The sequence below is a fragment of the Amphiura filiformis genome, chromosome 4 (genome assembly GCF_039555335.1).
Source record: "Amphiura filiformis chromosome 4, Afil_fr2py, whole genome shotgun sequence".
Classification (NCBI taxonomy): domain Eukaryota; kingdom Metazoa; phylum Echinodermata; class Ophiuroidea; order Amphilepidida; family Amphiuridae; genus Amphiura; species Amphiura filiformis.
The window spans coordinates 73,142,810-73,166,036 of record NC_092631.1 but is presented as its reverse complement, the minus strand read 5'-3'; the positions used below and the strand labels follow the sequence as shown (position 1 = coordinate 73,166,036).

Below are 23,227 nucleotides of genomic sequence, written 5' to 3'. Positions count from 1 at the left end.
GAGATCCATCACAGACATAAGTAGTTGGATTAACACCTACGCAAGCCAAACCCAAACTTGTATAATCAGGTTAGTGTTAGTTAGCTACTCACATCCTTGAGATAGATCTATCTAATGGACAGGCTCATAAGTTGTCTTCACATTTGATTAGCTTTCAGGTATTTTCTCATAATTTGATTAGGGTGCTTACCAAAATTATTTTGTCCAAATACAGTTGATCCAATGTTGTTTTGTCCAAAAAACACTTTGTCCAAAAGATATTTCATCCATGGATACATATTTTGATCCACCAAAGTTTGGTCCAATATTAATATTTTCTTTCATATGTAGGGGAGGCACATCCAAAGACTTTGACTAATACTCGGGGGTAGCTTGAGGTCAAAGGTTCGAATCTCCACGGCATCAACATCGAGGAATAGCGGGTGCCCCCTCAAAAAATATTTTTGATTCAAATACACATGAAGAGAATGATAATATATGTAATTGTTAATTATTCAATGCTATCTAACCTGGATATATTTCTGACTAATCAGGCTTTTGTCCAAGTTGCTAAGGCCTCACCTCAGTCATCTTAAAGCACAAATCAACAGTGTTCAGCAACAATACCATTTCTGCTTCACACATATTGTGGGATTTGAGTTCTCTCTATGAGTGACAAAGTATGGACGTTGAGTAAATAACCCTGCACACCTTAGACTGATTTGGGTCATACCGTCTCAAAGTAAACCAAATAGTGGCTTGGTTGGTGAGAACTGAGATATATTGAATTTCTCTTACTTTTTGTGCTTATGTTTTCACATAGTTCAGTGGTAGTTTTAAATCACACTTACAAACATCTGAATTGGCATCAGAACTCTAAATGTGTATTATGTGCATTTGTAAACAGCAGCGAACATAGACACACACACCCCAAACCTGTATGTAACAGTGGACACCCATGAACACAGAGGTTCACAGTTCCTGGACATTGTTACTACAACGAAAACGGCATAAAAACTGATGATAAATTACCACCATAGTGGTGGTGTCGGATCAGCCCACACTTGCATCTAAGTGAAAACTTTTAACGGTCCACAGTAAGGCAAGTTAAATGTAGGTGTCCAGAGTTTGTATCGCTGTTAACGTTTACCGGTGATGACGTAAGAGGAGGGGGTGTATATGGCTTTCTACCTGAGCTCAGTAATTTATACCAATACACCAGCAAAAGAAATTCAATATTGCATTTTGCAGACTACCTCATCAGAACTTACAATCAGGGACCGTTCTATTATACAATCCCTGATACAAGACACTGCACTTCATCTCACCTTGCTTGTATAAGAGCAACAACCTGTGAATAGGTTTTGCCTGTCACACTCTCTCCATTCACTGATACAATTCTATCCCCAGTTGACAGACCAGCGCTTTCAGCGGGACCATTCTTCTTGACATGTTTCACAAAGATTGTGTCCATAGGCTCAAGAGCAGCAATTTTGGTGCGTTTCTTCTTTCGATCTGAGAGAGTGAATGATAAAACAGGAGGCAAAAATCCATTAATTGTAATTTTGACAACGACGTCTGCTGTAAGTCCCTGCACTTTGAAGTAGCACTCTGAAATACTGATTGGTTGTACCAAAAACTGTTCAATACAATGTGATACAAAATTGGGGCTAGTCCAGTTTTAATAAATACACCCCATATAGAAGACATGGACTTAATCTTCCACACAGGAGGTGGAGAATTCAAATGGAGTCCCCCATTCTGGTAACCCCATTTAAAATTCACACTCCCTATTTGGGAGATTAAAGTCAAGTCTTCCACAGGGAGTGTCGATTTCAACTGGAATAGCCCAATAGTTCGACAAATCAATCAACTCCTAGTCAAGAGCTTGCATATATCCTGGCATACATACATCAATGTTGTCCAAAAATCCTGATATAGCTGAAAATTTTCCCATACCGTTGCATTCTGATTTGAAGACTGACATCTAATATTTAATCAGAATTGGAAGTACATGTACACCTACCGTCACTTCCTGGTCTGAGTATGCAATTTCACTTTTACTTTGGCATCATTTTATCCTTTAGAACAGTTGATATATTCATAAAATGATCAGTTTATAATTATAATCTAATATCTATATTGTACATCCTCTTTAGCCAAGCACACAATTAACAATGCTTTATAAACCACAATCCTTGCTCATAATTTTGGTATGAAAGTAGTGTGGTCTCTAACTCTTTCTGACCTTGTCATGTATTTAACTTAACCCTCTTTGGTCTTTGTACAAAATGTGGATTATTAGTATTACCTTGCTGAAAATAAAATTGGGATATTTCAAATGTTTCTATAATTTCAGGATGAACTGAAATCATAATTTGCACCAATAAAAATGTAATTCAAAGTATGTATAGCCAAGTAGGCATATATCAAGCATGTCTACTGACCTATTCAGTGGTTCTGTAGATAAATATATATTGTTTAGAAAAAAAATGGCAACTTTGAACACAGACCCCCATTTTCCATTAAAAGTTGAAATTTTGGCAGATTCTTTTCTATTCATCAAAATCCTTTTTCAATAGGGAGTATAAAAGCAGAAAAAGTGTGAAAAATTTATCAAGTGAAAATAAAACTTTTAACATTATTGCTGCTTGACTAGTACATATATCCTATTGTTATCAATTCTATGGAAGAATCCCCTTGACTAATAAAAGCTGATTAGAAATAGAATAGATAAATACAATTCAATTTCTTTAAAAACACATTCTACACAGAATTATGGTATTGTTATATGGTATTGTTATTTATTATTAATTATGTTCAAAATGATTAAAGATTTATACCTGCTTTTATTGCATACAATGTATCCTTGATCATTACGTCAATTTTGGTTCAAATTCTTGCATTTTATTTGAAGAATTCCTTAAATATGACGTTACAAAATTGAAAGTCTGGTCAAATTTAGTTTTAAAAATAATCCAGTGTACTTATAATTAACTTGAATGGCTAAAAAGTGGCCCAATTATGCTTTGAAACTAATTTCCAAGGGGAGGGGAAATTCTTAATTTCTTGATGTCCAGATGTTCAGACTGTACATTGAATGCAGTTTGATGGGACTGAGAAGATCCAGCAGTAAGAAAAGAGAGATGTTGATGTGTGTACTTGGGGTACATGTGTTTGTGTTTTATTTGTTTGTGTGTTTGCTGGGTGGGTGTATGGGTGAGGGGGTTTCATTCTAAGCTCAAAGAGCCACTCAAATGTCAATTTTGTACTAACTGTACGACCTTTGTGTGGATACTTCTTTTGTCCTGCCTGCTCTCACCCAAAATACTGTACTGACTCGAGTATTAGTCCTACCCCGTTTTTAGGTGAACATTTATATTTTAACATAATTTGTATTCATGTCATACTCTATTAATAATGATATCAAAATGTATCGAATTTGTATGCATTTGATATCATTAATACAGTATGACATGAATACAAATTGTCACTTTTCATATTAAAAACACAAACAATCATGCATTTTTTTTTTTAGTAAGTCAACCATGAATGATCCTAGCATATAGCTGTAGGTCCAGGGACACTACAAAACCGAAAAAATAAATATTAAAAAATAACTTGAATTTTTTTTTTTTTTTTTACAATTTCTGAAATTTTTCGAAAACTTTGAGGTGGGACTTTCGAAGGTGGGACTATACTCGCGTCAGTACGGTAGATTGAAGAATCATATTTTACCACAAATATATGCCAAAGTTAGTCCAAAATTCTAATTCTAACTATCTCTCTGTCCTTGGGATCCTCTACTGTACCCTACCAACCAATTAACTGAAACATTAGCAACCTACCCCCGTCATCTTCAGTTGCCCCTTCCTGTCGAGTGAGTTCAGCGACAGCCGATTCCGGTGGGTAGACGATGAAATGCCGTAAAGTGAAACCGTAGCCGCTGGCGTTTCTCTTTAGGGTTATTTTACGTGGCCCTTTCCAGTTTGAGAGTGGATCTGTTTTGTGAATACCCTGTAGATGATATTAAAAGAAAGTAGACAGAAAAATACACTAATTAGTATAATTATCTAAATCATTAAATTTACTAGTACTAATTATAATTACACTAAGGAGAAAAAGGATGTTAAGCACAAATTGCTGGAAAGGTAGTGGGTCACACAAAATATCAATGTGGAGTAATTTAAACATGAACAAACAAATAAATTTCGATTTAAAAGAGAAATTTATTATCATTTATTGTCAAAATGCTGCTTGACAATATAGCCCAAATAAATCAACACATTTTAAAGACCATTTTCAATCAAAATTACACTACTTAACAAAAAATTAAAGAATCAGATAATTTCTTAGCAATTCTCAGACTCAAAATGTATCGTATTCAATTAGAATCATTCAATAATGTTATGAGCAACAGAACACATGCACTACCGCCGGACCGGGTATGGAAGTCCAAATGTCACAAAAAAAAAAAAAAAGAAAAAACTTTTACGTCAGCATCATGAGAACAGAAAAGAAATCTTAAAATCAAGATTCAATTTCTGATCCTCTAAATATTTTGAGTAGTGTATACATATATTGCTTCTATTTAAAAACCTGTTGGCACTCAATGAACTCTTCATGTTACATTATGGAGAAATAAAACCCATGGGAATGTTGCTGTTGACACCATAGGGAGGGAAGGAAATGCAAGGTGCCTCAAGAGAGGCGGAGGTGTAACATACTCATAATCACTATCAACGTCTTTGCTGAGAGAGCATACCATACAACACACCAACCTATCTGGTCTTCAAAAGTTTAGTTTGAATCATTTGGTTACAGTTTTTTCTTTCAGTTTGAAATTTTTATAGAGAAATCTATTGAAAAGGAAAGTATTCTCTTGGTCGGGCTGACGTCACAAAGGGGAAATAGCCTTGTAAAACCAGTGTGCGCATGTGCAGTTCCCCTTTCTCGAGCTGGTTGCTATGCGCGCGCTTGTGCAAAGGGGACGAAGGGGACAATGTTCCCGGATGTCCGACCGAGTGAATACATATAAACTTTAGATGTTTTTTAAGCATATCAGAGACAACATCAAAAAAACACCATAAGTAAAACCTAACTTTCAAAGGCACCAAGTATTATCCTGCTTTGTGTTTCTAACACATAACAAGTGAATGCACCATACTCAAACAGAATTTCAAAATCAAAGTATTCTTCCGAAATAATATCACGACTCACTGATAATTTACTGTTTTTCATTCAATATTATGGCTTTAAATGCACTTGGTATGAAATAACTTCCGTCAATGATAAAATAAAACAAGGAGATTAAGCAACTTGGTGGTCGGAAATTTATATAAAATATAGGCCTATCGGCAGATGGGGAAAAATCAGGTGATTCTTGCAGGCTCTACAACATACTCATCTCAGGGATGTGATTGATATATTAATCCTGACTGCTCTGAATGGTTCAAAACTATTCCGAAAGAGAAACCAGTTTTCTAAGCATAAAGCAACTATAAGCCTAGGCATCCCATGTGATGCGATTGCGCAAAGAGCAGAGCACACATTATAGTCACACAAAAATGGGCACTGGCCAAGTCAAGTTCACCTGTGGCTTGCTAGGCCTGATCGCCTGCTCCACGCCAAAGGGGTCAGTGGTTCAATATCGCATTGAGAAAAAACATTTTTCTCTTCATCTTCTTTCTTTCTAACATCCTTCTTCCCTTACGCTTAGCCACAAAAGCAACACAGGCCATTAAGGTTGGGTAAAAAGCAGCTTAGAGAGTTAGTGAGAAATTTCTGAAAGGTAGTAAATAAATATCTGAAAATTGCATGCTTTTTCATATAGGCCTACTTTGTACCCGGCGTTGTACCCGGCTTTGTACCGAGAAGGAAAGACAAAATATCCTGTGAAATCAGAAAAAATCCTGAGAAATCACACCTAGTCATCTGTCAGTGTAAGTTCTTCATCTCCAATACCTCATAGTATAATCATCATAGATCTTTCATCAGGTACAAAACTCATACTATATATTTTAGGTCAACTTGTGACCTATATCATGTTGGATGGGGGTTATTGACATATGCCACTGAAGATGAGACTATCTAGAGCCAAAGTGTTGCTTTTTAGGCGGCAAATGAAAATATAGGGCTGTAACATTCATGTGTCTCCTTTAATTCCCCCGCCTCAAGATTGATCAATCTGGCATGTTACATGGCTGTTAAGTTTCAGCGCTGCTGAACATTATTGAAAACATCCTGAACACTTTCAACATGTTGCTTTAAACATCCATGCATGACATGGCCTATTTCTAATTTGGTATTAAACGCTGGCATACTGCACATCGGTGGAAACACACTTGGCACCGGTTCTGTATTTGATTGGAACTGGGTAGGTACGCAACAACACACATTCACTTAAGAAGCCTTCAAATGCACTTAAAGTAGAATTAGTCACATTATACTAGGAAAAAGTAACCGTTCAGGACTTCAGGTAAACATAATTATCAGACATACACTACTTTATGGCCCAAAGATGAGGTTTTTAGTATCTAATTTTATTTTCATGAACTTTGTGGTTGCTTTCATTACCTGATGTCAATATACATTGAGTTCCGCTAATTTATTTGTGGTTAACGACAATTAAATACATCCACGCCTTCACCTGAAAAAAGCTTTGAGAATGCTGTCTTAGGTAGACAGTAAGTAGTGCTGCCTAAAAATGGTTTGCGGTACACTAGAGCCCAGCTGCTATTTCTTAATTTTTTCCTATACCCTGTTCCATAAACCTATTTTAAGTATTTGGGTGGGTTTTTTAATATAAATTATAGGCCTACTACTTTGTTTTCATAATTCTGGATTTTTTTTCCACCTCATCATTTGCTTGGAAGTAGGAACTGCGAACTGCTCTGACATATGATGTAACTTCCCAGAAACAGAAAATGGCAAACTCAGTACACCTGCAACCACAATAATAGAAATTCAACCAATAATCAATCAATCAATCAAATCCTGAGCAAACATCTGACAAGTTAGGGCTAAGTTCCTCTTTATGATCTGCCAACTTTGATCATCATCATTCTGGCAATGTGTTTACTCTACTATGACCCCTATTGCACTTCTGATCACATTATAGAAATCATGTCATATTGTTGGTTGTAATTCCTGGTACCTCATTTCAGTTATTTGATGTTCTGATGCCCATTGTTGACAAAAGTGACAAGTATGATGGAGGTTAAGGTCAGGGCATCCTGAAGGTCACTGTACCTCATCTACTGCATGATGACATTTCATATGATTAAGAATTCAAAATATTTGATAACAGAAATAGTGGTGAGAAGTTCATACCCCACCATTGACTCTGACATGAGAATCATTATTATCATTTTAATGCTATTTTTATAATCATAGGATTGCTGATGACCCAGGATCTGCCAGTTAAATGTTGACTATGGTGTTTATTTTGACTGGTCAGTGTAAACATGTAGCCCTAGACTTTGTACAAATGTCACAATAGTGCAAAGAATGCAAATCTTGATAGTACTAGTACTAAGGTACACAGCATTGCCAGTAAGAATTTTAAAATGGTTGTCTTGCAGATGTAAAACCCTGATTGTTGTGAGTGGCCAATTGGCCAGGCCAGATCTACTGACTCGGTGCCCTCCAAATTGAGAGCGAACCGAAAGAAAGCTTATGTTTGCCTCTCAGCACTCACAATAGAGGTGGATGTGGTCCACAAACTGAGCTAGTTCTATACCTAAACTCATAGTACCAGAACTTTTTTCCTTTCGAGGGGGGGGGCAAAAATCAACAAATTTTGTGCAAAAATGCTGTAAAAAGTGGAAATTTTCGTAATTTTGGGTTTTGACTGGGGGAGCAACAAGGATGGCAAGAGTTCTGACTGGGGGCATTTTCCCTCCATGCCCCCCACAGGGTCGCCACTGAATGTGTTGTACAGCATTTTGAATGTGCTAACACACACGATGTAACCCAAATCAGCAGCAGAGTTCACACCAGACTAACTTCATTAGGAACTGAAAGATCCTAAGTAAAGACTTCCAATGCAAATACTGTAAGGAACTTCCACGTCTGATCCAAAATACATATGATTTGCATTTAAGCATGCCATTATAACATCCCTCTTGGTTTGTTAGTATTAAGACAATGTTCTTTGCCAAAGTCGTCTACTCCCCGCTCGCCAATGCATGAAACATCACATCCTGAATGTGAGCTATTTCTTGTGCTTTCCTTGGCAGGTACTTGAAGTTCGTTGAAGGCCTTAGGGTGGGTAATTTGAAATTGCTCAAGTATGTTGCCTTTGATGTTGCCTTTAGTTCAATAATACCCTTTCTCCTGTTTGTACCTATTGCATATTAACAGGGACATGTACTTCATGGTGTCTGTCACTAAACTTAGTTTTGAGACTGAATGATTAAAAAAAGCTCCCCAAACCTACAAGTACTTTGTAGCCTTGGGGAAAAACTAACAAACAAATGAACAAACAAACAAAACAAACCAAAATCATTTAAAGCTAAATACCAAAATGACTTCCATACCAAATTCCAATAATTTTGTACAATATTTTGTGCTTTAACTTTGTCACAAGCCACTTAAAAGTATGTTGCTCAAGGACACGATACATTGGCACTGACAGGGTTCGAACCCGCAACCTTTATGTTCAAATCAACCCACCACGCTTCCTTAACTTAAGTTATTAGCTTCTTGTTCATTTGTTTGGTAATTTTTTCAAACATTTAAATCAAGATAGAATTTGTTTTTAAGTGCTTCATTTTAAAAACATTTTGGAGAAAGACTCAAAATTTTCAACCAAAAACATCAACACTGAATCAAATCAAATAATTCAAAGGTTTCCTTATTAAGTCAAAATTATGTAGAAACAGTTATTTGAAACATTTTACAAATGATGCAAAGTATATTTGAAATGTTTTTCCCCAAAGAGGAAAATCAACTGTGAATAGCATAGACATCTTACATCACAAAAGTACACAAGACTTTAGGTTTTACATGATTCTGGGCAGCAATACCATGGATATGTCAGTTTTCACTTCCTTTTACAGGATAAACAGATGACATATCTTAGGCTGAAAATACATGTAGGTTACATGCTAGTTTGAAATGTATGAAAGGATTTGATGTTTTGAAACACTTGCTGTATGTTATTAATTTGGGGTATATGTCCTTTTTCTGGGAGTGGAGGTGGAAGGCTGCTTGTTTGCTTTTTTCTGTTGCTATTAAGATATGATACTTGTAACATGCATTTTCTTTTCATGTTTACAGAGAGCTACTGAAAGCGTAAATAGAACATAATAAATTTGTGTCATTATCAATATCCTCTGAACTTGTGGAGAGTAGAAAAACATGAACTCATCTTCCTTGTATACAAGAAAACAATGTTCACACTATCCTTGAATCTATAAAACCTGCCTATCTTTTAGAATCTTCAATAATTAAATTACTTACTGAATTATGACAGACACAATTAATTGCTTTGAACTTCTCAGATTTTATGAAAGCATTTTAATATCCATTCATCCTTCCACAAAGTTGTTAACCTCATCCTGCAAATCATTTAAGGTCAAAGTCACACCCTAATAAGATATTCCAATTAATAGGTGTCATTTCAGCTTCATGACTGTAGCTATTTTTGTTGTCATAGTGATGACCTTATCAGGTCACCTAAGGTCAAGTTAGGAGTCTACCACCTGGACATAGCCCAGATTTCCTCTAGGTCAAAATTCCTTTACAGAATATTCAACAAAATCCTGACTGGCTGGCTGGCTGGCACATGAATGAAAATATTTGGATGAATGAAAAATGAGACTCTAGTCTTCAGGCAAACAGTGATCATAACTTAGCCAATGATGGCACATAACTAAAGAAAATAGGAAATTAAAATGATGAATTCAATATTAATTTTAAATTATTTCATCCTTTCCAGGCTACCCAACTTCATTAATTTCATACCTCTAGCAATGTTCTAACATTCAGAATGTACTGCTCATTCAATCATTCATTTCCTTCCTCGTCAAGTTCAGAATTTATGATATGATCCAATCTGCACATTTTGCTAATTTTCCTACAAACTTTACACTGTCCTGAATCATGGAAACGATTACAGTACAGAACATAGGTGTAGGTGTAATTATGCACACAATAACTACATTATTGATGTAATTAAAATTCTAATTACCAACTAATTAAGGTTAAGGGCTATGATTTTTTTGAGTAGTTTTCCATTTCATATTAATTTTCCTTGGTTTGTTAAATGTTTTAATTTTGTTTCTCACACAAAAAATGTCTTGTGATAGTTACACAGAACCCATTTGTTGAGTAACCATGTGGACAAGCAATTAGTAAGGAAAGGATCTGATTGTTGAACTTCGGTAGAAGAAGCTTTGTTTTCTAAATCTATGATCCACAGGCAAATTTGAGGAATAGTATCCAATTTCATACACTGGACAAGAATCTGGCAGCTCTGGAACAAAAATAGCTTTCATCGATTCCAAATTTTGTCTAAAACAGGTCACTTTATTTTCAGCAACTGGCCAGAAATGTCAAGCTGAGCTTCCTGCATTACCATAGACTGACTACTGTCCCCTTCCTTTTCAAGGTGCAGGTCAGAAACATTTTTGCCAAGTATTGTAGAAGCGAACATTTTCGCAGAACATTAATTTTCGCGCTCAATACAGCTGCAATTAAATGAAAAAGTGAATAAGTTCCTTGATGTATAATTGTGAGTAAATTTTCTAGATTTGAGAAACAGTTTATTCATTATCTTTGTTCTTTCATCAAATGTTCTCACTTCAACTCCTTGGAGAAATTCAATCAAAAATCCACATACTGTCTGTGAAATATAATTTGAATACCGATGCTTAAATTTTAAGACATCGCCTACCTTAAAAATACATGCACAATATTCCAATTAGCTGTAGTCTGTGGCCCTCGCAGACTTGGCAAGTGCAAAGCGCAAGGCTTTTCTCCTTCTATCGACAGTGTATGAGCCCGAAAGTAGTGCCAATTCCGATGTGAATTACATAGGCTATTACCAAAGTTATTTTATGTGAGCTGCCAATGGCAATATGGCACCAAGAAATATATTCACCAATGTTCAACTTGTAGTGCTGTAATCGATAAGCTTTCTGGGTATCCATATGTCGGGAGGCAAACATCCGACATGTCGATACTATTATCGATACTCACGCAGTTTGAAACACGGATTTGAGTTTACCAATTTTATTATCAGTAAGTTCCAGAAACAAGTTAACAACAAGTGTATTGAAGCCTAACAGCTAAAACTAAATTGGGAGGCAGTAATTTGAGTATTTGACGGTAATTTGAGACCTGATTTGAGATAATCTAAGCATGTGTGCCATGTCGTTTGTGTATCGATACTGACATTGAGTGTTTCGACATGTCGGAAGTCTATGTATTTTCCGACTATCGATACTTACGACAATCGATTACAGCACTACGTTCAAGATACCAACTTGTCCAATAATATTGACTGTACAGGAAGTACTCACAGTCACGTAGTCCTATAATAGAATCACATAATTAAAATTCCATGTCAGTTTACACTTTGCACTCATCGCATCATCCACCAAATTTTATCTTCTAATATTTGTCTCAAATCTGTACGTAGGCCTACTTGGTGCATTTCTTTATTTGCCCTGGATGAATAGACCGTATCGAATAAACTGAAGCGGAACGGTATAACAATTGAAATGGCAGCCACGTTGGTTCTAAGTTTCAAGTGACAGAGGGACAGGTGTCTAGTCCGATTCCAAAACCATTCATACCTATCACATGTTTTATTGTATTATCGTGCGAATTGCCCTGTGGTACCTTATGGTAGACAGAATTTTATTTAAATGAGGACGAGTGACGTTGTATTCGATAGGGTCTATAGCCAACAGTCCATATATTTGCAACCATGATCTTTTTTACTTTTTGTCTATTTAATTTGTTTGTTTTTAAAAATTAAGAGACACTGCACCTTCCAAATCAAACTGATTTTTATTCACATTGACCTTGGAAATATGATCGTACATAAAATTACTGGAGGTGGAAAAGGAAGGAAAGAATGGCACCAACAAACAAACATTATTCCATTGCCTAGGCACCTCCTTTCCTTTTTCACAACAGTGCAACATACTATTAGTCTGGCCATTTATTTGTAAGCTTAAATAACTTGGTCATGATGAATATGACCCAGTTTTTCTGTTTGGATTTGAAACATATATCATTGGTTTTGGGTCAATTGTCAATTCCAATCTTAAGCATAGGCCTCTCCAAGTTAAAACAGAGTAATGGGCCATGTGAATTTACTTCACAGCTATCCATAGACTGGTCTTCAGAGAAGTAACTGAATTGAACTGAATTTAAATATAAACCACTAATCCTACAAGTTCCAACATCAGTCTTAAAGCAAGCAAGCAGAGACACAAACAAACAAGAAAGCAGATTATCAACAAATATAATAAACATGTATACAAACAATTGCTTCCGGTTCTAGCAATACAAAAAAGCTACATTTAAATGCAACTTTTTTGTCAGTTTCAGATCACTGACCTCTGTGACCCTATCCCTCTCAATTGACACCAACACCTAAACACTATCTAAATTCAATTTCCACTTCCCAACTATAAATTTGATGCTCACCAACTGTACCAATAGCTCTTTACCAAAGACACTGTCCAGTAGCATACAATTTCTACCAACATTTTAAAGTTAACTGACATGCAGAGATCTGTATTGGATAGGGAATCCAGGAAATGTCTAAATTGAATCAGTTATGCAGTCAAAGGTAATAGTCAACAGGTGTCACATATGATAGCAGATCAACCATACAAGATCTTACTTGAACAATATCCTTTTGGCGGTATGTCAAACTCACTGGTTATTACCCAATTTTGACTTATTTTATACCCCAGGATTTTCTGGAACTAGCTACAGAAACCTGACTTGTTATGAACAAGGATAGAATTTCATTACACAGTATGCGAAATTGTGAATCAATCTTGAAAGATGGAAATGAAAACTTGATTGATTCTCACAATCGGCCGATTATGAAAACTTATATTCAAGTTTAGGATCATGAATTAAATTTTATTCACACTAATCTTACATTTCTCAATCTGTTGGAGTTTATTTACATTCTATACCTCTGATCAGGGGTAGCATTTTAAGGGGTCAAGGGGTTCAATACTCCTTGATTTGGCAGGTCCCCATGATTTGGACCCCTTAATTTTGTACGTCTGTGTAGAATTAGATGCCTGGACCCCTTTATTTGCCAATTTGGACCTCTGGACTCAGCAGGTCACTGCTAACCCTGCCTCTGATGCATCAAACGTCAGCGACAAAGAGTATAACCCTGATTACACAGAGTGATGAAGTTGATTTCAGTCAAATGTGAACTGGACTTCATTTGTGTGTGAACATGGTTGCTGCATTTTGAACTCAACTTCAGAATTTGACTTACAATAACGACCTGGGTCAAGTTTTCTTTCAAACTCTAGTTCAAATCACAATTTTGCAGGTGTAAACAAACTAGGCCTACACACAAACAAACACACGCCTTTTAGAAGCCAAGCTTTAAATGGTTAAATTCAAGCATCACAACTAGCCTTCTCCACTTGGTGTAAACACCCCATCAAAACATATAAGCCTATTTGAAGCTAATTCTTAGTTGCCATTTTAATATGATGTTGAAATCGAACTTGACTTTTACTTCTCTGTGTTAACAGGGTCTATGATCATTATCCGATCTGGCTAATATTCCAAAGCTCTAATTCACATCATGATATTTACCAGCAAATTGCAAGTCCAAGTCATGAAGTAAACATGCCTTCCAAAGTCATGAAATATTAGTACACATAAAGCCTATGTACGAAACTGAAATGGATTGTGCAGATCACACAACCATACCAACATTCAGCAAGCCACACTAACACACTGGATTGTCATCATGTTTCTGCATGGTACATACCTGCATGTCCATACACACAAACCTAGATCACATACATTCCCAGGTTGACATTTTCAATCACCAAAAGTCAAATCTAAACAATTTAACAAACAAAATGTAGATACAAGAGTTATCTTTTAAATTTGTGCTCAAGTGAACCTTACTCTTTCCTTCCATCATGATCAAGCCTCTAAACAAGCTTTCACATCACATCAACTGCAACTTCTTCACATATCCACAGGTATGTTCCACATACCTGTACAGAACTTACCTTGTTGTTGAAAACATTAGGGCTCACAACAAACACTGCCTCGGAAAGAAACATCTCTCGTTTTATTATGAATCCAAATGTATTTTATGATTAGTGGTTACCACACAGGCAGCAGGGGGCAGCCAGCAACAAGTAGAACAGGAATATGCTCCATATAGACCTACAACTATGTTCTATGCAGAGTGCAGAATATGACTCCTTGGCAATGTATTCCAACAGCACACCACTGTACCATAGGCTACAACTGCATACTACTGTGGCAAGGCAGCAAATGTCATGGGAACCTAAAGAGTTTGCTTGACCTCAGCTGTTCAGGGGTCAAGACGGTAAACTTAGAAACAAATCACTGATCCCCAGTGTTTTCTTCCTGGCTCACCCGATGACAAAGCCTGTGGCTCACTTGAAGCAGGGCTTGAAGGAAGGCCTTATTTAAAATATGACTCAAAATATAAATCGCCATGGTTGGTTGTCAAAAGTAAATGATTTGAACAAAAACTGTTCGTGTATTTGGTATTCTGAGCTGAGCAATTAATATTACAAGTTGCATTTTTTTCTTTTGACATAAGCGCCCATTGCAAAGTGAAGGATCTTTCTGCTCAATCAAAACAGGGCAGTGAGATGACATGATCAAAATGAAAAAAAAAAAACATGTGAAAGACTTTGTAAAGTTTGTTGAAAAGGAATGCAAATGCTGACCCCTCCAATTTGAAGGCATTTTTGTTCCTTGAATCATTTGAAAAATGACTACACATTTTTCTAGACTTAAGGAAGCTAAAGAAACAGTGATACTCTGTTGCCTAGGTTGCATCATCATTATTCTCAACATAACTGGCACTGAAAGCTTCAAAGTGGCAGCTATTTCAGATCACATTTAAAGTAACTCATTCTTTTTTATGTTTTTTTTTCATTCAAATCCATCATACCTATCTCAATTATTGCTTTTTGCAACATTATTGAGTATTTTGTAGATGTAGAGATCAACATCAGTTGGTTGCGGAGCAGGCGACTACAAGCTTTCACCAACTGCTAGCTGTGATCTTGGGCTAGCAAAGCAATTTTTTGGCTGCAGCATCCTTTCAGTATCTCCCAGGTGGTGCTGAACAAGTATGCTGCACAGGGCTGCAAAATGGTGAATATAGTTCTTTCTTTCTCAGACCCTGGTTTCAGACTTCAGGCTCTTGCCCAGCACTGCAGGCTGAGTGCCATCTGCAACTGATACCCTCTGAGGTCGATAGCCCAACTTGGTCAGCTATATGGTGCAGTGCAAGCAAAATGGATAGCATGGTGATCAGTGGATTGAGCAAGTTCTATGCATTTCTGTTGAGAAGAAAAGTTACCAATATTTGGCAATAGTCTCCAAAGTACCCACCAACAACAGGAAAATATTTTAATTTGGCCTTATTATAAACTCCCCAATACTACCTGAACTGGAAACCATCAATATTTTCATATTCCACATAGGAAATTAAGAGGTCCCTGTGCATGCTATGTATCCTCAACATATTTAGATGATGATGTCAGGGCACAAATTTCAAGTTCAACTTGGCAGACTAGACTCTGGATGGAGCAAGCCCAGAAATCATAAAAGCTTCAGCAAATTTCAGATAATATAAAGGAAATGAGTCTGCATGGGAGACTAGTAGTACAACTGTGGGCACACAGATAGGATGTCTGTTGTAACTGATTGATTTATTAACATTTTACTGCACATGGCCAATGGCACATTACTGGGGGTAGACTTGGGCATATTATTTTCTAGGCCATGGTAATATAAGGTCAAGGGTTCACCTAGTTTCCCCTGTGTCACTCACCATACAACCTGGATCAAGTTTAATGTTTATTTACAGAGTCAACTAACCAAAGAATTGCCTGATGGTGTTTCCATACACAGAGAGTTCAGAATGGTTGAGGAAAATGTCCCTGTATGGTCAATTCACAATCCAAATACATGTAACTACCAGGAATCCACCAACAGTTGGAGTTCATACTGGAGTTCATAATTTTTCATGCACTTGGTATTGTTACATTGTTGTACCTCTACTGCCAGAAATGAGTCTAAATGTTTTCATCTAGTACAAGTTACAATCAGAACACCAAGGTTTCGCCCGGGTGATGCGCCAAATATATATGAGGTAACAAGACACAGTAGAAACAGATCCGGTGAAGAGTGATGCAAGTTAACCTCACTGTTTGGTGATGTGTCCAGTAGAAACACTGTTTAGTAGAAACAGTACAGGTGAGGTCTAGAGGGTGACACAAGAGGTCTCCTACACTGTGACAAACAACAATAATGCCACCGATTTCTGGGAATTATATCTTTGCAAACTCATCCTAGTGGTGTGCACCAGAAAAGTGACATTGGAAACAACCACACTAAATGTTTTGCCACATTTTCCATTTTTACCACATAAACACACCTATGACACATCATATTGGGTCCCAGTACTCCATCTCTCCTGGTACTTATAGCAGTAATACAGTCATGTAGAACCTGCTTTTTCAGGGCCTATGAGTAATGCATGTGTTACTTCACTACATGTCAATGTTGGTCTATGGAAAGCCAGAAAATTGGAGCAAAATTAAATTGAATGCAAAATCATTGAAGATAAATCCAAGAAAACTCATTATCTAACATGCAGAATATCTTCTACAAGAAAATGTGTTGGAAACTTACACTCTAACTTGCCCTTTAATGCAAGTTTTCATGAAAAGTACAAAAACTCCCAACAAATCAGCAACAAATTCTTACCTTTCATGCTGCATTCCATCTGTAGTAGATAGCAACCAGGCTTGTCACTTTGAAGTGTGTATAGCAGTTCAATCTTACACATTTTGCTACAATTATTTGGCAACAATTACTTTAATAGTCCAAACACAATAGCTGACCATAATGCACTTTAAGCTCAAGGTATTTCAACAGTTCACGTTTTAGTGTAAAATTGAATTTTGCATACGATAGTTCAATTATAACTATACTCATGCAAATGCACGTCCAAACAAACTTGTACTAAACGTTTCAAATGAATTGCACCCTTAGGTCTGTCAATTTTACCTCACCAATATTGTAGAAGACAAACAATTCAAAAAGCTGAAGTGTGGCAAGTTGTATATTTTATTTCAATTGTCCTGGTACACACACAATGCATGATTCAGCAGAGTAAAGTACACAATGTGGTCAACTAGAAAATATTGGTTATGGAGTATCCCACACAATACACTATGTAGCAGGCCTAAATTTTAATGCCCACAAACATTAATTATTTCTCTGCCTCAATTGTTTGCAGGTATGTACATAACAAACAATCCAATGGTTATTGGACTGTATGAAGATAATTTCCACAACGGTGTTATGACACTTTCATTTTCATCTTCTTCAAATCCCCACATCAGGAACTAAAACTAATGAGGATAGACAGCATGGAAAGACTCTAAAAGTGGTTGTCAACATGGCCTCGCTTACAAAAATCAACAACAACAACAACAACAACAACAACAACAACAACAACAACAATATAAACAGCTGAAGTAGAACCAGTTTCATATTTCAATGTATGTTAAAGATACCCAACAGAGTTCACCTGTCAAGACCAAATGAAAAACAACATTTTTCAAAACTAACATTTAATTTCAAATTGACCCATCTGCTTGGAGCGGGAACCTTGAACGGGTGTTTTGGTTTTCCCCAAAGTGTTACTCTTAGTACCTCCAGCATTGGTCTTCATAGTAGAGGATCAAATACGTGACTTAGAAAGAATATGCCCTCATCTCTGTTCATGGTGTTGCTCCCCCCCTTACAAAGCCATGTTGCTTCTTTGACTCATCTTATGCTATTATTTTCTTCACTATCACTAACTGAAAACCAAAATATCTGGTCAAAGTTCCCGCTCCAAAAAATTAACATCATCAGAAGGTTTCTGGCGAAACTGTCAGCAGAAAAAAAACATTTTCATTTGGTCTTGACAAATGAACTCAAAATAGCCAATTAATTCCCAGACCTGATGAACCTCTTCAATCACTAAAAATATCACTGGCCTTCACTCACCTGTCTGTTCTGATATCCACATATAGATTCTAATCCATATACTTAACCTTCAAATTGAAAGTGTCACTTAACATTCAAAAAGATGGTATTAACTCCTTTATCTACACACTAATCTTACAGATTCACTATTTTGGTCACAAGAAGTTTACTAACCTAAAATAAAACTTAGGCATTCTACAAATCCAATGCAGTTGTAAATTTCACCTAAAACTGTTACCTGCCAAGGTAATATTAAACTATTTTATTTCACCCATTAACCTAATTAGGAGTGTAATATTCCTTGTTAGAGAATGGCCGTCAGGTCAGCTCAAGATAAGATTATCAAAATTAAATTTCCTATTTTCTCAAGTAATATCATGGCTACTTGCAGTTTGATTACAAGGCAAACACAGTGAAGCGAGAAAATGTGCAAAACACTTGTGTATGATCTGGTATGGTATGATACAGGAAAAGTCAAGTATTTTCTCTCTGGGACTTCTCTGTTTGGATTTGCAATAAATTTTTACTGATAACAATAACATAAACTGTTATAGATACTCATATCCGTTTATCTTTGTTCCAACTTTGTCTGCAAAATACTTTCCCCATGGGGAACCTACCCCTTCCCTATTTTTACACCCACACTGTAGATCCTCTCAAAGATATTTACCCCACTGTATGGATTACATCAATAATCATTGTTCAAAATGCTAGCCAGTATAAAAGCGCACTTTTTGTACATGGACAACAAGAGACCATGTAACACAATACCATAATGCCAAGTTCATGTATCCATCTTCAACCTGACCATGATAGCAGTGTGGAATCTTGCTTTTCCATATGGAGCTCAAATCAACCACATCTATTGATGCCTCAGACTTTTTTGTTTCCACAAAAACGCTTAGTGACCCATTTAGCCAACCATACACTATAATATTTTGTGAGGAGAATATGATGAGAGAAATGCATTGTATGTATATAGCTCCCACATGTTATCTTACCACACAATTTTTAACAAGATGACAAAAACATATGTCAATGTATGGCGAATCTTTTATAAACACAAGTTACAAGACTACAATGTAATGTCAAAATGAATTGGTACAAAAAAATTTGGACCTTGCTACGGCCCTCCTATGCATATAAATTGCTGACAATTTTATTGAAAGATTTGTACTTGATGGTATGAGCCTTCTCTTTTGAAGTCACAAGGCAGCTATCGTACATTTCTCTTGTAATGCAGTACAATCTACAAAGCCGAGATGGCAGTCAATATAATAGTTTGTATGTCTCAGATGTGATGCTCTGGTAGATATTATGGCATAATTGGTCACAGACAACTAACTTTAATATTCACTGAGCAGCTGGTATCCTAGAGAGCTTCTTTATTTTATTCCAAAATATTTTCAAGTACATTGTGTACATTTAAGGAAGGAAATCTGGGTCCGGGTGTTGAACTGATTTGAATTTGAAGCCAAGTTAAAAATTATGAATAGAACATCACATCAATTTCATTTCTTAATTTAGTACGGTACATGTATTGTACACAACACAAAAATTTGCGTACATGGAATTTTCAGTCATCAATTTTTTGTTTGATTTCAGTAATTTTCCAATTGATCACAAAATTACAGGTTTGGTCAGCCTGTTTCATACATGTACAAAAAAAAATTGGAAGTATTTGTAAATAACAACATTTCCATAACACACTGTTGATTCAAACTAAACCATATATCTTCATTTTGTTACTTTGATCATAGCTCAACATTCAAACATTCATAATTTCATTAACTATTAAAAACATGATTTTGCGCATAGGGGACTATCATTAAAATACTTGGCGAGCTAAAATAGTGAAATGCCAAATAATCAGTGAGCAAGCATTCATTGTTGAGTGAAACAAAACAAGGCAGATTTAACTAATAATAATTATTGCCTCCCATAGAGAGATGACCTCATCACCGGTTCAACATGAAACAATTATGAATGGAAGATATTGCTCATGAATATCATAATTGATTTCTGTCATTCCCATAATGTGAACGTGATCAATACAATCATGTTGTTATATAGCACGAACGATCAATAACTAATATTATTAAAGGGCATCAGGGACACAGGTGCCTTTAAAATTTTAACTTTGTGTTTTAATGGCCTCGTCTATGGCCACAATAGAACTAGTTTGCAGAAAAGATACCAAAATAATGTAGCCAATATACATATATTGTAATTAACATTTGGTTTTTGGTATGAATCAGTAATTATATATAATTATACTGTTGCAGACAAATATTTGTGTTAAAGGAAATAATTAGTTATCTATTAAATGGTCTGGAGGTTTGCCATCAATACCAATCAAAACATTATTTTGCTGTCCTCACCACCAGAATTTCGCTTCAACATAGATCTGACAAAACAAACCGCCAGAGCAGAAATAGTCAAATCCTTCCACTTGGTTTATCAAGTTCAAAGTTCTCACTACCAGTATTCTGATTCTTCACAGCCTTTCTTTCTAGTCATATTCTTACACACACAAAATTCACAATACCCAATTCAGCAAGTTGTTATACTAATGCACAATGTGCAGTCAGTGAAAAAAATACCGTACTCACTTTGTACAAATCTGAGTTTTCTCGGTCAGATCCATGACATGCAATGGTGCAACGCTTACGCTTCAAAATACTACAATGTTCCAACTGGAGAAAGATACTGCCCAGAAGTATCACTCTTAACGTTAGGTCATTCCCGGACAGTGCCAGCCAATAATCAATATAGGATTGTTTATCAATATCATAAACATCGTATAATAATAAAAAAAAAATACCGTACTCACTTTGTACAAATCCGAGTTTTCTCAGTCAGATCCATGACATGCAATGGTGCAAAGCTTCAAAATAGTGTATCAATTGTTTAAACTGGAGAAATAGTGTATCAATTGTCTCAACTGGAGAAAGATACTGCCCAGAAGTATCCCCTCCCAACATCAGGTCATTCCCGGACAATGCCAGCCAATAATCAATACAGGATTGTTTATCATATCATATAAGCATCCGGGAAAATAATAACATTACTTTGGGAAGATTAAATCATTTAATGCATCATAAATTTTGAGTTCAATTGATTACTTGATAATTCTCCTCAGTCACAAAAAAAGATGCCTCAATAAATGAGTTCAATAAACTGGCTTTGATGCATCATGTCTGTGTCTAGCAATACAATACATCAAAATAGGAAGCATTCATCAAATACATATTTGTTCAATTTCTTCTTCTAATATAATGGATCCACATCATCAAGTATTCTTAAAGCATGGGGTACATTAGAAAATTGTTAGCATTATTCTTCACTGGTGAAATATCTTTCCCATCCTAGAAATGAACAACGTCACTAATGGCAGCAAAGATATAAATGGTCCTGATAAAGTGATCCCAATACTCATCCACCTCTGCTCAGAAAGAGAATTATGCTGTACTGGTCACACCATAGACTTCTCCGTAGTCCACTTGCCAATTGTGCACTACTCTGGCTATTACATTTAAGCTTAAAACTCTGATTTAATTAATGAGTGCACAATTGATAGATTTTCACAACTGATCTTTTCAGTCACCGTCGCCCTCTGTTTGTTAGCTTCCCAAGTGGACTACTGACTTTGCCTTGAGAGTTAGGCCAATTTCTGGCCTAACTAAAATTGGTGATGATGTAATGCATCTTTAAAAATGAATCTGGCTTGTGATTGGTCGCCCAGATCTCGTTATTGTTTAAATCCTCCCGACGCCAGCACTGGTACCATTATAACTATACATGGTACACAACTATCTAGGGAATGCGGCGCTTTTGTGCTGGTGGATGAAGGTATGCATCTAGCGCGTATTGTACCACCATGCTTAGTCTTGTGGTTAGATTTTATTGATAAACAAGTATGATTCCCGGGGTAAAGTTCTGCTTAAAAGTGAAAGTCCATAGTCGGTTTTTCGGATAATAAACTGGCAGATTCTAAAATTAGAATTGTTCAGTATTGAAGTGTCATTATAATTATGCCATTATGATATGTTGCATTCAATAATATAAGCCTCACGAGGGCCTATACTTTACTTTTACTGTCACAAATATAATTATATAGCCTAAACTTTTTCATAACCATTTTATACTAGTATTTTGATGTAGGCCTACTAAATATCAGTATAATTTCGAGTTCAACTGAATGCGTTCATCATGATTAATAACATTTTTATTTATCAAAAATCAACTATGGCATAGTCTAGTCACACCATTGTTGGAACTCTTCAAAAGCAAGAATTACAGCACAAATAATCATCACGATTTCCAGTTACAAAATGTCCTACCTAGACAAACTGGACTCAACACAGAGCTCCTCACTATTACTGCTATACTAGAGGTACAAAAGCACTCTGAATCCTTTCCTCCATCAGAGAGTGCTAGACAGTCCTTTAAATTTTAATCCCTAATATTAAATCCCTCTGTAGCATAAATCCCCTGCATTCCAAAATCCTCTATTAAAATCACCTTTCATCACTGAATCCTATTTCCTTGAGAAGAAAAGAAGCGCAGCATTTTAACACAAAGTTCCCGAGTTTCTTACTGAACCATAGTAATGCTGAACTGTGGCCTCTGAATTCTGGGTTAACTATTTCTTTGCGATGTTCAAGCCAAAGTTCTATGACACAATCCAATACAACCAAAGTCAGCAATAATGGACCTGGGATATAGGCTAAAATATAAGAAAATAGAATAAGATAGGAAAATATAAATATATAAAACTTTGACAATACAAGAAGCACAGGTAATTATTCAAATATCAAAATGTCTGATTTCAGTGGACCAGATTGTGTCACATGTGCTCAACAGCTTTTACTGCACGACATGGACTGATGGCAAAAGGATGAGGTTATTTCTTCTTAGATATTTCTTTATAATACTAAGTAGTGTTCTTGAATAGAGATTTCAAAGATAATCATTATATTTG

General features: G+C 36.0%; 1 protein-coding gene across 1 annotated transcript in view; it reads right to left on the bottom strand.

The window, feature by feature from the left end:
• Positions 1-23,227, bottom strand: part of LOC140150361 (rho GTPase-activating protein 21-like) — a 120,606-nt gene that overhangs the window by 63,228 nt on the left and 34,151 nt on the right. The window contains 2 exon segments of the mRNA XM_072172372.1: positions 1,308-1,494; positions 3,828-3,996. Coding sequence (XP_072028473.1) covers positions 1,308-1,494; positions 3,828-3,996 — 356 coding nt within the window.